At 56.7% G+C, this 15481-nt stretch overlaps 2 protein-coding genes across 3 annotated transcripts; both read right to left on the bottom strand.

The window, feature by feature from the left end:
- Nucleotides 1–123: 123 nt before the first annotated feature.
- Nucleotides 124–7308, bottom strand: LOC117003948 (mesothelin-like protein; the record flags this gene model as incomplete). The annotated part of the gene is made up of 12 exons (XM_033074334.1): nucleotides 7263–7308; nucleotides 6887–6918; nucleotides 6251–6297; nucleotides 5685–5822; nucleotides 5127–5217; nucleotides 4429–4558; nucleotides 3172–3344; nucleotides 2329–2484; nucleotides 1224–1357; nucleotides 784–917; nucleotides 580–680; nucleotides 124–360 (listed from the first exon to the last, which is right to left on the bottom strand). Coding segments are annotated over exons 1-12 (1419 nt in total), but the record flags the coding sequence as incomplete, so codon positions are not given.
- A 3035-nt stretch (nucleotides 7309–10343) lies between these two features.
- On the bottom strand, nucleotides 10344–15288 carry RPUSD1 (RNA pseudouridine synthase domain containing 1). Of its 2 annotated transcripts, none has more exons than XM_033074558.1 (6): nucleotides 15047–15288; nucleotides 14450–14641; nucleotides 14244–14367; nucleotides 13688–13790; nucleotides 13503–13604; nucleotides 10344–12037 (listed from the first exon to the last, which is right to left on the bottom strand). In XM_033074558.1, the coding sequence occupies exons 2-6, from the start codon at nucleotides 14629–14631 to the stop codon at nucleotides 11640–11642; spliced, it is 909 nt and encodes a 302-aa protein (XP_032930449.1). In that variant the 5' UTR covers nucleotides 14632–14641; nucleotides 15047–15288; the 3' UTR covers nucleotides 10344–11639. The 2 variants fall into 2 exon arrangements, with proteins under 2 accessions (XP_032930449.1, XP_032930448.1); XM_033074557.1 differs by having other exon boundaries at nucleotides 15086–15288.
- Nucleotides 15289–15481: the final 193 nt, after the last annotated feature.

Genomic DNA, 15481 nt, shown 5'->3' with positions numbered 1-15481 from the left:
CAGGGAGGTGACAGTGGCTGGGACAGGGCTGGTGGCACTCGCCAGGGAGGTGACAGTGGCCGGGGCAGTGCTCAGGGAGGTGACAGTGGCCGGGGCAGGGCTGGTGGCACTCCCCAGGGAGGTGACAGTGGCCGGGGTGGCACTGGTGGCACTCCCCAGGGAGGTGACAGTGGCCGGGGTGGCGCTGGCTGTCCCCGCAGGCTCCGGCCGCCCTCCCTGCAGCCCGATGCCCAGCTCGCAGTCCAGCTCCTGCTGGAATTGTTTGTGCAGCCAGCTCTGCACCGAGGGCTCGTGCTCCGCTCCCTTCAGCTCGGGGAGGTTTTCCCCCAGCAGATGTTTCACATCCAGGACGCTGAGTTTCTGCAGGAAAACACAGCCCAGCCCCTTCCTTCAGCACAGAGCCATTAAAACTTCTCCAATAAAATTTATAAAGCTGACAAAGTGCAGAATTGATGATTTGGTTGGGCTGGGACCTCACAGCCTTCCCTGGGGAGAGGCACAGCAGCATCCCGGGGCTGTACCTGAATTCCTGGGGATTTGGGGTCAGGAAGGAGGGACAGCAGCATCCCAGGGCTGTACCTGCAGTTCCTGGGGGTTCAGGGCCAGGAATGTGCCCAGATCCATGTTTATGGCCACACCAGCATCAGCCAAATCCTTCAGATCCTCTGCTGGAGCTCCACCTCAAAGAGAGCACAGGGAGATGTGTGAGCCCTTCCAGCTCTCCTGGGAATGTTCTGGAAGGTTCTGGGGGCTGGGAAGGGAGGCTGGAGGGGCAGCACCTACCCAGGTAGGGCCGGATCCTGCAGAAATAGGAGCTGGGGGAGCTGCCCAGGCTGGCAAAAGCCTCCCGAGCCTTCCCATAGAGCTGCTCCTTCTTGCTTTGGGAGCACGAGGAGATGTCCAGCTGCCCAGCAGTGCTGGGAGTGGGGGACAGGTCAGCAGCACCCCAAATTCCCCAAATTCCCCAAATTCCCCAAATCCCCCAAATCCCCCAAATCCCCCAAATTCCCCAAATTCCCCAAATTCCCCAAATTCCCCAAATTATTCTGCAGGGATGAGCAGGATGTCCCTGCTCAGCTGGGATCTGGGATTGGGACACAGCAATCCCTCTGTCCCCATTGGGAATGGGGACATCCACACCTGGGGGTCTTCCCTCCCCTCACCCAGCTCCCCACAGCCCTGGAGCCCCTCAGGGCTGAGCAGAATTCCCCAAATTCCCTCACCCGAGGGCTGCAGGGGGGATGTGCTGGATCTGCTCCTCCCGCAGCTGGCACAGGACGGTGCCTCCCATTTCCTGCAGCAGGGCCCCGCTCCAGGAGCCCCCCAGGGCCAGGAACCTGCTGAGCAGCTGCTGCACCTGAGGGACACGGGGGGGACACAGTCGGGGGAGGGGGATGCTCCTGGTAAGGATGGCAGTGCTGCCAACACACCAAAAAATAACCAAATGCCTCCAGGGGGATGTTCTGGTAAGGATGGCAGTGTGCAACCCCTAAAAAAAACCCACAACACCTCCAGGGAATGCTCCTGGTAAGGATGGTAGTGCTGCCAACCCCAAAAAACAACCACAATGCCTCCAGGGGGATGATCTGGTAAGGATGGCAGTGTGCAACCCCAAAAAAATCCACAATGCCTCCAGGGAATGTTCCTGGTAAGGATGGCAGTGCTGCCAACACGCCAAAAAATAACCACAAAACGCCTCCATGGAGATGTTCTGGTAAGAACAGTGCTGCCAACCCCAAAAAAAACCCCACAACACCTCCAGGGAGATGCCCTGTAAGGATAGCAGTGCTGCCAACCCCCCAAAAAAACCCCTCAGTGCCTCCAGGGAATGCTCCTGGTAAGGATGGCAGTGCTGCCAACACCCCAAAAAATAACCACGAAACTCCTCCAGGAGATGCCCTATAAGGATGGCAGTGCTGCAAACCCCCAAAAAAACCCACAACACCTCCAGGGAGATGTTCCTGTAAGGATGGCAGTGCTGCAACCCCAAAAAAAACCCTCAATGCCTCCAGGGGGATGCTCCTGATAAGGATGTCAGTGCTGCCAAACTCCCAAAAAATAACCACAATGCCTCCAGGGAGATGCTCTGGTAAGGATGGCAGTGCTGCCAATCCAAAAAAAACCCCAAAAAATAACCACAATGCCTCCAGGGACATGCCCCTGCTAAGGATGGCAGTGCTACCAACCCCCAAAAAAATAAAACCCACAACACCTCCAGGGAGATGCTCTGGTAAGGATGGCAGTGCTGCCAACCCAAAAGAAATCCCCACCCCGCTCTGGGCTGTTCGGGCTCCTCCTCTGCCATCCCCTCCTGCTGCCTGGGTTTACCTGGCCATCGTCCCACTGTCCCCCCGAGGGGCTGAGCAGGGAGGACAGGGTGGCCCTGGATGTCACCGGCCACCGGCTGATCTCCTGCTCCGAGAACCGCCGGGACAGCGAGCCCAGGCGCGGCAGCTGCTCCTCCGGGATCCCCGAGGGGAAAAACTGCGGCAAAGGGGGTGTGAAAAAAAAAACCACCATTTAATGGTTTGGTAAAATTTAAAGGGTTTAATTAAAAGGTAATAGGAGATATATGTATAAAGTAAAGCACACGGTTGTTTTGGGAACGCTTTTTAAAATACACTTTACAATATATTAACTTGTTGCATATTTATAGATTTTTATGTATAGTAAAAAAAATTTGGGGATTGTTTAGTGTGGTTATTTTTTGGGGTTTGTTTTTTTAGAGTATGTGGTTTGTGGTTTTAATTTTTTAAAATTATTTTTTAATTTGGGCGGTGGTTTTGGGTTTTTGTAGTTGGTGAGTGTTGATAATTGTGTTATTTGTAGGGTTTCATTACACATTCACAGGCTGTTATTTTAACTAGGTGGGTAGTTTTAGCACACTATTTTAAAAAACTTATGGGTAGTTTTAGCACACTATTTTAAAAAAACTCATGTTTAACTTTTGCTATTAGAAGAAAAGAAAAAAACCTATATTTACACAGAAAAGCTATTTTAACATTATACATATAACATTTACTCTAATATAAAAAGCCAATAACACGTTCTGTACTCACACCAAGGGTGAGGGAAGGGAAATGAGGGCAGGACTGGGTGCACAGAGCCACTCAGGCTCCCAGAGCGTGTCCTGCCCATCCCGGGCTGCTGGGGGGATCCTGCCCCTCTTACCTCATCCACCTTTTTTTTCAGGATCTGTAACATCCCTGTGGTGAGGGGCAGGTCCAGCACATCCTCCAGTTTTTCCACGAGCACAGCGCTGCTCAGGCACAGCTCCAGCTGCTCCGGGCTCAGGGTCAGGATGTCCTCGATGGTGCTGGCGGTGATGGGCTGGGTCTGGCAGCCTGAGGGAAGGAATTGTGCCAGGCAGAGGGGATGTGTCCCCTGTGTCCCCTCCCCTCCCCACCCTGCTCCTATCACAGCCCCTGGGAGAGTGAAGGGCAGGGAGTGTGGATGATACAATCCCTCCAAAGCCATCTTCCCCTGTATAACAGATAAGGGATCCTGGATACCGAGGTTGAGCCAAATTCCTCAAGAATTTGGTCACTCTCTACACTTTGGAAGATGATTGGTTAGAAATTAGTCTGTGTAATTGATTTAGAACTTCTCACTTGGATTGGATGCTGTTCTTTGTATAAACTTTTATTGGTTGTAGTTTGAATCCCCCCTGAACCTATAAATGTGATTCTGAGAGAATCCTGCTTGACCACCCTTCCCATGAAATAAAGATTCTTGTGGAACTCGTCAAGTAAGGGCTCAGGTTTTTCTCTGCTGATTAAATGTGAGATTTCTGAGAGATGGCTAAATGATATTATCACTCTCTGGTCCTGGCAAATACCACCAGGGACCGAAAAAGGAAGCTCACAGGGAATCACAAAATCACAAAATCACAAAATCACACCATGGATGCTGCTCCCATCCCCAGCCCCCAGTCCTGGAGGTGCCTCCTTTGCTGTCATTCCCCAAAGTCATTCCTGAAGAACCTGGTGATGCTTTGCAGCTCATCTGAGCTGTGTCCTGCTCTGGGCAGCTCGGACTGCTCCGTGTCCCCTACACGACATCCTGTGTCCCTGCAGTGGCCTGGGGACTGTCCCCGTGTCCCCTACACGACATCCTGTGTCCCTGCAGTGTCCTGAGGACTGTCCCCGTGTCCCCTACACGACATCCTGTGTCCCTGCAGTGTCCTGGGGACTGTCCCCGTGTCCCTACACGACATTCTGTGCCCTGCCTGGGGACTGTCCCCGTGTCCCAGCTCCTCCCTGAGCGCTGCCACCACATCCCAGGGAAGAGCAAACACCCCCCTGTGCTTCAAGGACATTTCCCCGGGTTATGGGACCCCAGATTTTGCTCCATCCAGGAGCCAGCCCAGCCCCGGGACATTTTCCCCCGGCAGAGCTCGGGAGCGGCCGCAGGGAGGGGAGAACTCACGGTCCGAGCTCCGCTCCAGCCGGGGATGGGAGGCAGCGGCTGTGCCGGGCACGGGCAGGGATTTGTCCCGCTGGGAACGGCCCTGGGTGGTGGAGGAGGCTGCGATGCTCCGGTAACCCTCCCGTGCTGCCTGCGGGACACAGGGGGCTGGCACCGGGGGGACGGGGACGGGGACAGCGACAGGGACAGGGACAGGAATAGGGACAGCGACAGGGACAGGGACAGGGACAGGGACAGGGTGTGCTGGGACTGAGAGGGGACACAGGGACAGGGACAAGGGACAGGGACAGGGACAGGGACAGCGACAGCGACAGCGACAGGGACAGCGACACGGACGGGGACAGCGACAGGGACAGCGACAGGAATAGGGACAGGGACAGGGGCAGGGGCAGGACAGGGACAGGGACAGGGACAGAGGGTGCTGGCACCAGGAGGACAGGGACAGAGGGTTCTGAGACTGGGAAGGACACGGGACAGGGACAGGGACAGGGACAGGGACAGGGACAGGGACAGGGACAGGGACAGGGACAGGGACAGATCTTGCTGGGACTGTGAAGGATACAGTGACAGGGACAGAGGGTGGTGGCACCGGACGGCACAGGCACAGGGACAGAGGGCGGTGGCACCGGACAGCACAGGATCCTGGATCGCCCCAGGCTCGGAACTGACGGTCCCTTCCCCGCCAGGGGGGACCTTACCTCGGCCACCAAACTCAGCGTGGTCTGGTTCAACGCCAGCACGAGCGGCCCCAAATCCTGCAGGGTCTGCAAATCCCAGCTCGGAGGATCCCTGCGGCAGCAGCAGAGGGAGCAGCTCAGCATCCCCGCGATCCCAAACCCTGCAGGAGCAGCTCAGCATCCCCGCGATCCCAAACCCTGCAGGAGCAGCTCAGCATCCCCGCGATCCCAAACCCTGCAGGAGCAGCTCAGCATCCCCGCGATCCCAAAAACTGCAGGAGCAGCTCAGCATCCCCGCGATCCCAAAAACAGCAGGAGCAGTTCAGCATCCCCGCGATCCCAAACCCTGCAGGAGCAGCTCAGCATCCCCGCGATCCCAAACCCCGCAGGAGCAGCTCAGCATCCCCGCGATCCCAAACCCCGCAGGAGCAGCTCAGCATCCCCGCGATCCCAAACCGAGCAGCTCAGCATCCCCGCGATCCCAAAAACTGCAGAATCAGCTCAGCATCCCCGCGATCCCAAACCGAGCAGCTCAGCATCCCCGCGATCCCAAACCCTGCAGGATCAGCAGCTCCTCACCCGTGCTCGGTGTGCCCCGAGAGCAGCAGGGCATTGAGGGCATCCTGCTGAGCCCCCGTCAGCGCCGGGCACAGCTTCAGCTTGTCCAGGATGTTGGGATCCGATCTGATGGTGCCCGGCTCTATGTCACACAGCAGCCTGTACATGTGGGGGACATGAAAATGTCCCCTAAAATCAGTCCAGGTCGCACACATGTGGGATGTCATGAAAATGTCCCCTAAAATCAGTCCAGGTCACACATATGTGGGGTGTCATGAAAATGTCTCCTAAAATGAGTCCAGGTCACACACTGAGCCTGTACATGCCGGGTGGGTGCCCCCATATCCCGGGATTTGGGAGCAGGAGGAAAGAGCAGAGCCTGGATTTCAGCCGGGGCGAGGCTCCCTCTGCAGCCGCGGGGAGGAAGGAGAATTCCCGGAGTGTTTGTGTTTCTGCAGGAGCCCAGCCCAGCACGGAACCGGCTGCACAGGGCTGTAAATCGTCCTCACCCCCATGACCCGGCAGAGCAGCAGATGTGGGATAAACAGAAATTCAGCCCCCGGGACCCCCAGAGCCCCGGTACTCACTGGGGATGCTCAGCCTTGGACAGGGCGGCTCCGATAATCAGCACAGCCTGGGGAGAGGAGGGGGATGCTCAGCCCCAGTAAGGATTTGAGAGGCTGGGAATGGGATCTGACCTGGGAATGGGATCTGACCTGGTTGGGAATGGGATCTGAGCTGGGAATGGGATCTGACCTGGCTGGGAATGGGATCAGAGCCGGGAATGGGATCTGAGCTGGGAATGGGATCTGACCCAGCTGGGAATGGGATCTGACCTGGGAATGGGATCTGACCCAGGAATGGGATCTGACCCGAGATTGGGATCTGACCCAGGAATGGGATTTGAACTGGTTGGGAATGGGATCTGAGCCAGGAGTGGGAGCAGGGACAGCCAGGAGCTGCAGCAGCCCCTGGGTTACTCGTGGGGACAAAAACCATCACAGGAGTGGGGACACTTGGGTGGCTCTGTCCCTGCTTGCCTGGAGCTGGGTTTGGATGTGAGGGGTGGGACAAGGACAGGGGGACAGCAGGGAGCAGCTGGTGCTGAGCACTGGGCGGATTTTGGGGGAGCACTGGGGGGATTTTGGGGGAGCACTGGGGGAATTTTGGGGGAGCCCTGGGGGGATTTTTGGGGACCCCTGGCAGAAGCAGCAGGGACTCACCACTGTGGCTTTCACCAGCTCTGTGGAGACACCTGCAAGGAAGCAGGAGCGGGTTAGGAAACATCCACGGACTGTGAACAGCTTGTTCCAAGCTTTAGTTCCAGGTTTAACAGCCAGGAAGAGCCTTTCCTTTGCTAATTCAACATTTAGGAAACGCTGTGGACCTCTGTGAGGAGAGCAGCCCCCACCCTGAGCACCCCCAGCTCCCTCCAGGAGAGGGGGGGAGACAAAAAGGGACAAATCCATGCCTGGAAATTGGGAAAATCCATCCCTGAGGATGCTGAGGGGAGCGGGATTGGGATGAGGAGCAGCACAGTGGAACATCCCTGCTGCCAGGGGGTCCCGGGGCGGTGTTTGGGGACAGGGTGTGACTCACGCAGGCAGAGGGTGGCGGCTGCCAGGGCTGGCACTGCCCACACCATGCTGGGGATGGTCCTTGGAGCGGCTCTGCGGAGCTGTGTCTCACACTTGGAGCTGCTGGAAGGTTCTGGAGGTCCTGGGGCTGCTTCTGTCACTCTGGGGATGGAGCTGTGCCACACTCGGGGTCAGTGCCTGGGGACACCATTGGTGACAGCACTGGGGGTCCTGGGGCTGATTCTGTCACTCTGGGGATGGAGCTGTGCCACACTCGGGGTCAGTGCCTGGGGACAGCACTGGGGGTCCTGGGGCTGGTTCTGTCACTCTGGGACAGGGGTCTCACTGTGCCCACCCCATCTCTGACCCCATCCCGTGACCACGGGAGAGATTTTAAACCCTACACAACAGAAAACAGCATTTCCCCCACCCGTTATTAAAAGGAATCCCACAATTTTCCTGCAGGGGCTGGGTCCCCCTCCATCCCCCAGCTCCTCCCAGCACAGACTGGGATAAATCCAGTGTAAAGCAAAGGGGGAGCCCAGCAGGTGGGCTAAAAAAATCCATCCCTGCTCCTGAAACTCCCCAATAAATCTCATTTTTTTTTCCCCCAGATCCTACCGTGTCCAGCCGTTCTCCTCCTCCTCCAGGGGGATTTGGCTCCCGGGGCTGGGCCGGGAAGGATCCCGGGGCTGGGGCAGGGGCTGGGCTGCCCAGGAGCGCTCGGCACTTTATCTGTGCGGGGTGGGGATGCTGCTCCGCACGCCGGGTGTGACCCGGCGGTTTCCCAACTCTGTTTTCTCAGGCTCCTTTCCTCATCCCTGCTTTTGCTTTGGGGTTGTTTCCTTCTCCTCGGTAAAGGGTCGCTCTGAGCTCCGGGTTCAGCTGAACCCTAAGGAGTTCAAGGCTGTGCTTTGGGAGTTTCTGAGCTTCTGATGGGATCAAAGTGGGAGGGGAGAACCTGTAGAGCTGCTCAGGGGTTGTTTTATAGGGTTCAGTGATGGCTTCAGCACCCTCTCCTTTTTCCCTTTTTCCTTTTTTCCCTTTTTACCTTTTTCCCTTTTTCCCTTTTTCCCTCTTTCCCTTTTTCCCTTTTTCCCTTTTTCCCTTTTTTCCTTTTTCAGCCAATCCCATTCCCTTTTTCCCACACTCCAAAACCTCCAGCACGTGCCACGGAGGAACCCAAAACCAAAGGAATGAAATCCTCCCTGAGGTGCCAGCACAGACATCATCCCGGGATGAGGGAAGGCTGGCTGGGCTGGAGCAGGGCTGTACCCCCCTCTCAGCCAGCTCTGGGGTCCCTGGAGCTGCTGGCACAGTGCCAAGTGTCACCCCTGTGTCCTGTCCTGTCCCCAGCCCTGTCCCCCAACCGGTCCTGCAGCCCCAGGGCTGGGTAAACGCCCGTGGGTGTTGCTGGTTTCTATTTTGGAAGGATTTACTGTGAAAATAGCTCCTGTTGGGGCAGGAAAATGCCAGAAATTGTTTGCTATGAAGCTCCTGCAGGGACAGCCCCTGCCCCGGGCTGCAGGGACAGAGGTGGCAGCAGCAGCAGCAGGGCAGGGACACTGCAGGGCCACTCTGGGGGTCACCGTGTCCCTGTGGGGATCAGAGCCGGCCCCCAAACCCCCCAGGAGCTGCAGCAGGATCCCCCCTGAACCTGAACATGTGGAGGAACATCTGCCCCAGGCTGTGCTGGGGACACTGCCAGGGCTGGGAACGCTCCTGTGCCTCACCCAGGGCTCCCTGCCCGTGTCTGCTTCAGCTCAGAAGAAATCTCCCGGTCCTAAAGGCTGCAAAAGTTCCTCGGGTCTTCAGTCAGTTTTTCTCTGCTCACAGAACAATCACGGGGGTCACACAACAATCCTGGGGATCACAAATTAATTCTGGAGCTCACACAACAATCCTGAGGATCACACATTAATTCTGGAGCACACACAACAATCCTGAAGATCTCTCAGCAATCCTGGGGCTCTCACACCAATCCTGGGGCTCAAACAACAATCTTGAGGATCACACATTAATTCTGGGGCTCTCACAGCAATCCTGGGGCTCACACAACAATCCTGGGGATTACAAATTAATTCTGGAGCTCACACACCAATCCTGGGGTTGTCACAGCAATCCTGGGGATCACACAGCAGTCGTGGGGCTCACACAACTATTCTGGGGATCACAAATTAATTCTGGAGCTCTCACAACAATCCTGAGGATCACACATTAATTCTGGAGCTCACTCAGCAATCCTGGGGATCACACAGCAATCCTGGGGTTGTCACAACAATCCTGGGGATCACACAGCAGTCCTGGGGCTCAAACAACAATCCTGAGGATCACACATTAATTTTAGAGCTCTCACAACAATCCTGCCTCTCACACAGCAATTCTGGGGCTCACACAGCAATCCTGGAACTCTCACAACAATCCTGGGGCTCAAAGAATAATCCTGAGGTTCACACATTAATTCTGGAGCTCACACAGCAATCCTGGGGCTCTCAGAACGATCCTGGGGCTCTCACACCAATCCCACCTCTCTCACAACAATCCTGGGGCTCTCACAGCAATTCTGGAGCTCACACACCAATTCTGGGGCTCTCACACCACTCCTGCCTCTCCCACCCAGCTTGGCCGGGTGGAGCCCCGGGGTTTTTCCCCCGGGCCGGTCCAGCCTCATCCCTGGAAGCCCCCGGGAGATGGATCCAAAAAACACAGAGAGTGAAGGGCAGAGACACATTTAATACAGCAAATACACCAAAACTGGGACTGCAGAGTGCACAGGACATCACAAACCCCGGGGCACGAGAAGAGAGACACGGGGACAGCACGGGAATCTCAAACCAGGAAAATTCCTTTTTTACCTGCGGGGCTGGGAAAAGCAGCACGGAGGGGTGTGGGGGCTCCTCACCTGGGGGTGCCAGCCCCATCCATGTCCCCGTGTCCCCACCCCTCAATCTCTGCTCTGTGATGTGCCAATCTCTGCTGGTTCCCAGCCCAGCCATTCCCGGCCATGGGATGGGCAGGGATGGGCAGGGATGGGCAGGGATGGGCAGGATGGGCAGGGATGGGCAGGATGGGCAGGGATGGGCAGGGATGGGCAGGGATGGAGCCTGGCAGGAGGCACAGGGGGCTCCTGCTCCTCCAGCCCCTCCCCGTGCCCAGTGCCAGCCCCACAAGGAAGGGACACACGGGACAGCGATCAATCCCCCCCACCCCGGGGATTTTGGTGACTTGCAGGGGGTGTTTATCCACAAAGAAAGGGCTGTGATTTTTTATTCCCCCTCAGGGTGGGAGTATCAGCTGTGTGAGCCCATCGGGTGTGTTTTCAGTGGGATGGGGGCTGTGTGGCTCCAGCCCCTCTGTCCTTCCTCTGTTCTCATTTCCAAACCTCCCCCAGGGGCTGCAGAGGATGAGCAGGGAAGGGGAAAGCAAAGCAGGATGAGCAGCAAAGCAAGGGCACTTCCAAGGGAATTTTCTTGGCTCAAAGCTGAGCTCCTGCCTGCTCTCCCCATCAGTTCTCAGCTTTTCTTTCAGTTTTTTCTTTTCCCTGCTGCTCCAGAGCTTTCCCAAAGTGCCCAGCTGAAGGACCTGCCAGGCAGGAGCCACCCCATGGACCCACACAGGACACTGATCCCTCCCCCTGTGGGTGAGCACAAAGGGATTTGTGTCCCCTGACCTGTCCCAGCAGGGACAAAAGCAGTGCTAGTAGAAGGAATAATAAAATCCATTACAAAAGCTTTGGGCTGCTGGCTCTCTGACCACATTAGTACCAAAAATACCTCGTTCCTGAGACCACCCATATTGTACAAACCCTAAAAGACTAGATTCTCTCCCTAGAAAATTGAAAAAAGTTTAAAATCCATTGGTATCAACTCCTTCACCTCCACCAAACCTTTAAAAACCCCCCAGGTGGGCTGAGGGAGGGAGGGGACGAGGGGCAGGGACCTCTCCATGCCCATCCCAGAGACTGGGGGGTTATCAGTGTCCCCAGAATGTGCTCCAGCCCCCAATCTCCCTCCTCCCACAGGACACAGCAGCTGGAGTGAGGGGATGGCAGTGGGGACACCCAGCAGGCTCTCCCTGCCTTGTACTGGGCTGCAATTCCACATCCAAGCATGGAAATGTCCACGGCAAAGGCAGTGCCCAGCTGTGCACAGGAAGGGATGGAAAGCTCTGGAAGCTGGAATGTGACACTGACTCTGCTGCTGAGGGCCTGGAGTGGCAAAGGGCCATCCCCTGCCCAGGTGGATGCTGGACATGACAAACCAACCCCACCTGAACCGCTGCTAAAATCCACCTGACGCCAGCCCCAGCAGCCAGGGAAGCCACAGAGGGAGTGAGCAGTGAGGAGGCAGTGCTGGGATGGAGCTGGAATGCAGCTGGAACGCAGGGATGTGCTTTGTGCTCACTCCAGAGCCCACTCAGCCAACCACTGCTCACAGCACAGCCGCTGCTCCTCCGACTCCTCCAAGCTGCCTGCACCCCCTGCTCCCTCCTCCGGGCCAGCCTCCCTCCTCTCCTCCTCCTCCTCCTCCTCCTTGTGTGTCCCCTTGTCCTTGAGCTCCTGGATGACATCCTCCAGCCGCTGGGTGATGCTCTGGGGTAGCCAGTTGCCGTCCATGGAGGTGAGGAAGGGGTCGGGGGCGCACACCTCGATCAGCTCGGTGCCCGTGGGGATGCGCAGGTAGTAGGCGTGCAGCATCATCCTGTAGGGGCTGCTGTCCCGCCGCTGGCTGTACGTGAAGTCCCCCACGATGGGGTGGCCGATGGCGCTGCAGTGAACGCGGAGCTGGTGAGTCCTGCCTGGGGGGAGAGGGGAAATTCCTGAGTGCTTCCGACAGGGCTTGGTGACAGCACAGCGAGTGGCCTTTGTCCCCCTGAGCACGAGTGACATCTGTCCCCCTGAGCACGAGTGGTGTGTGTCCCCCTGAGCACGAGTGACATTTGTCCCCCAAGCACGAGTGGCATCTGTCCCCCTGAGCATGAATAGCATTTGTCCCCCTGAGAACGAGTGGCATTTGTCTCCCTGAGCACGAGTGGCCTTTGTCCCCCAGACCACGAGTGGCCTTTGTCCCCCTGAGCACAAATAGCATTTGTCCCCCTGAGCACTGCAGTTCTCAGCTTCCCCCATCCCTCTGCAGCCTCTGCTCCAGTCAGAGCTGTCCCTGTCCCCACCTGTCTGTTGGAGTCTTGTGAAATCCTTTAGGGGCAGATCTGAGTGCAGGGATTGAATTCAAGTCTTTGGATGGATTGAAGTCTATCAAGCTATTCACACAGGAAGTAGAAGTTTAGGTAGAAGACTAATGAAGTAGAAGTTTAGGTAGAAGACAAAGTTTAAGTTCAAGTTTAAATTTTAGGATAAGTCAGTAAGTTTTAGTATGAGCTGCAGTGCTTTTAGTGAGTGAAGGGGTTTGAATTCAAGTCTTTGGATGGATTGAAGTCTATTAAACTATTCATATAAAGTAGAAGTTTAAGTAGAAGACTAAGCTTAAGTTTTAGGATAAATACGTGAGTAAGTTTTAGTATGAGCTGCAGTGCTTTTAGTGAGTGAAAGGGATTGAATTCAAGTCCTGGGACGGATTGAAGTCTATCAAGCTATTCACACATGAAGTAGAAGTCTAAGTAGAAGACTAAGCTTGAGTTTAAATTTTAGGATAAGTGAGTCAGTAAGTAAGTTTTAGTATGAGCTGCAGTGCTTTCAGTGAGTGAAAGGTTTAAATGCCAGAGCAGAAGAACAAGTTCTAGTGAAGGCTGACAAACACTGATGTTTTCAGTAGAGGCTCCAGAAGCTCGTTGGGACACCATGCTTGGGCACAGAATATTGCTTACATTTTTCAGACAGAACAGGATATGTTGTATATGTAGTTTATATGTATTTTAACATGTTAAGAAATTAGAATTCTAATAAGTTGAGTAGTAGTGGTCTGAGTTTACGTGTTAGCTTGTTGGAAAAATCCTATATAAGATTATGTATTGGATAGAGTTGGTGCTTTGCCATTGCTGTTCTATTTTGCTTTGCTTTGCCTCTCAACACCCAAGGAGAAGACAGGAGCTCTGGCAGCAACAGCATCCCTCACTGGGACCTCTGGGAGCAGCTCCTGCTTCTGTTTGGGACTTTTTATACCAAAACTTAGCATGGACTTTAATGTCTGGGACTGTGCCTTTGAGGCTGATGTGCTTTTGCAACAAACAGCCTTTTAGAGACTATTAGCTTGGCTTTTTTGGAAGATAACCCAACACAAAGGGTGCATCCAGAGCACCCCCACACCTGTCAGTGGCTGCAGCAGCACTTTGGTGACGGGGTCTCCGCTGTAGGATCCGTGCTCCAGCACCACCAGCTCCGACTGGCACGGCTTGGGGTTCTCACAGCCTGCAAGGAGACCCACACACAGGGGGTTTGTGATGCCCCAGAGCATCCCTGGGGTGTGGCAGGGCAGGGGAAGGGGTGCTCACCCTCTGTGCCCTCGATGCACATCATGTGGGTCATGCCCTCCGTGGTGTTCTTGCCGATGGCGTAGCTGATGGTCATCCTGCTCTGGCTCACGTGGCCCCTCACCTGGGGCAGCAATGTGCAAACTGAGCCCCTGCTCCTCACCCACCCTCCAGGACAGGAATCATGGAATCACACAAAAGGTGAGATTGGAAGGACCTTAAAGCCCATCCCTTTCCCCTTGTCGGGGCAGGGACACCTTCCACCATCCCAGGTTGCTCCCAACCCCATCCAAGCTGGCCTTGGACACTTCCAATGGGGCAGCCACAGCTTCTCTGGGCACCCTGTGCCAGAATTCCTTCCTAATATCCAACCTAAGGCCACACTCTGGCAGTGGGAGCCATTCCCTGTGCCCTGTCCCTCCGTGCCCTTGTCCAAACCCCTCTCCAGCTCTCCTGGAACCCCTTCAGTCTCCAACTCTGAATCTTTCTCTTCTCCAGCTGACCACCCCCAACTCCCCCAGCCTTCCCTCAGGGCAGAGGTGCTCAGGAACAGCAGGAGGTGGCAGGGAGGGCTCACCAGGGCCAGGTAGGCTTTGGTCACCAGGCGCTCCTTGAAGCACTTGTAGGCACTCCCCGCTGCCGCTTTATTGAGCGCCACGCACAGAGCCCCGCTGGTGGAGAAATCCAGCTGGTGGCAGAACCTGGGGAGCACACAGGGGGTAAAGCAGCATGCTGGGCACCTCAGCAGTGTGCCCACCCCGGGCTGGGCGCCCAGGGGCTCACCTGAAGCCGTAGTAGGTGTCGGGGTCGGCCAGCTCGGGGAAGCGGTGCTTGAGCTGGCTCTGCAGGGTCAGAGTCTCGTACCACATCTTGCTGTCGATGCGCACGTCCCAGTGCTTGTTGACCACGATGAAGTCGGAGCTCTGGTACAGGATGGACAGGTTGTCAATGGTGCCTGGCTCCATGGCCAGTGCCCTGGAGGGAAGAGAGAGAGAAGGGGGTATCAGGATGAGTGGGGAAAGAGGAACTGCCCGGGAGGGGCACCCAGGGGTGGGCAGGGACAGGCAGGGAGCAGGGCATGGAGGTGGGATACCCAATTAGGGATGGGATACCCAATTAGGGATGGGATACCCCATTAGGGATGGGATACCCCAGCAGGGATGGGATACCCCAGCAGGGATGGGATACCCCAATAGAGGTGGGATATCCCAGTAAGGATAGGATACCCCATTAGAGATAGGATACCCCAATAGGGATGGGATACCCCAATAGGGATGGGATACCCCAGTAGGGATGGGATACCCCAATAGGGATGGGATACCCCAATAAGGACAGGATACCCCAGCAGGGAATGGAGATGTCCCGCTGCTGCAGAGGTACCTGCAACACCGCAGTCCCCCCTCCTGTCCCCAGCCTCACCGCTGCCACACGCGATGCAGGTGCCGCAGGCACGGCAGTCACAGCAGCGCTCCAGCCGCCGCCATGCCCGTGTCCCAGCGCACGGCTCCGCCGCTGTCCCGCCGCGGGGATGGCGCATCCCCGCCCCGCTGCCACGCGTGGAGGCCCCGCAGCAGGGGACCGAGGCAGGGCTAAGGGGACCCGGGCCAGGCTAAGGGGACTCGGCCGGGCTGGGAGGACCCGGGCCGGGCTGGGAGGACCCGGGCCGGGCTGGGGGGACCCGCGCAGCGCCCCCGCCGCGCCGGCCCCGCCCGCTCCCGCAGCGCCTCCCGGCAGCGCTCACACCGCGTCCAACCAGCGCCGCCCCCGCCGCGTCCGCCCGCGCGCCGCGTCCAATCAGCGCCCGTTCCGCCTCCT

This window comes from Catharus ustulatus, chromosome 16 (genome assembly GCF_009819885.2).
Source record: "Catharus ustulatus isolate bCatUst1 chromosome 16, bCatUst1.pri.v2, whole genome shotgun sequence".
NCBI lineage: Eukaryota > Metazoa > Chordata > Aves > Passeriformes > Turdidae > Catharus > Catharus ustulatus.
Note: the sequence above shows the minus strand (reverse complement) of the source record. Positions and strands in the feature narration are given on the sequence as shown.

Excerpts from the sequence above, each read along its gene's own strand:
- RPUSD1 (XM_033074558.1), bottom strand. The coding sequence starts at position 14,631 with ATGGAGCCAGGCACCATTGACAACCTGTCCATCCTGTACCAGAGCTCC. Across the intron at positions 14,368-14,449 it reads GACACCTACTACGGCTTCAG|GTTCTGCCACCAGCTGGATT; the intron begins GTGAGCCCCTGG and ends TGTGCTCCCCAG. Across the intron at positions 13,791-14,243 it reads CCAAAGCCTACCTGGCCCTG|GTGAGGGGCCACGTGAGCCA; the intron begins GTGAGCCCTCCC and ends TTGCTGCCCCAG.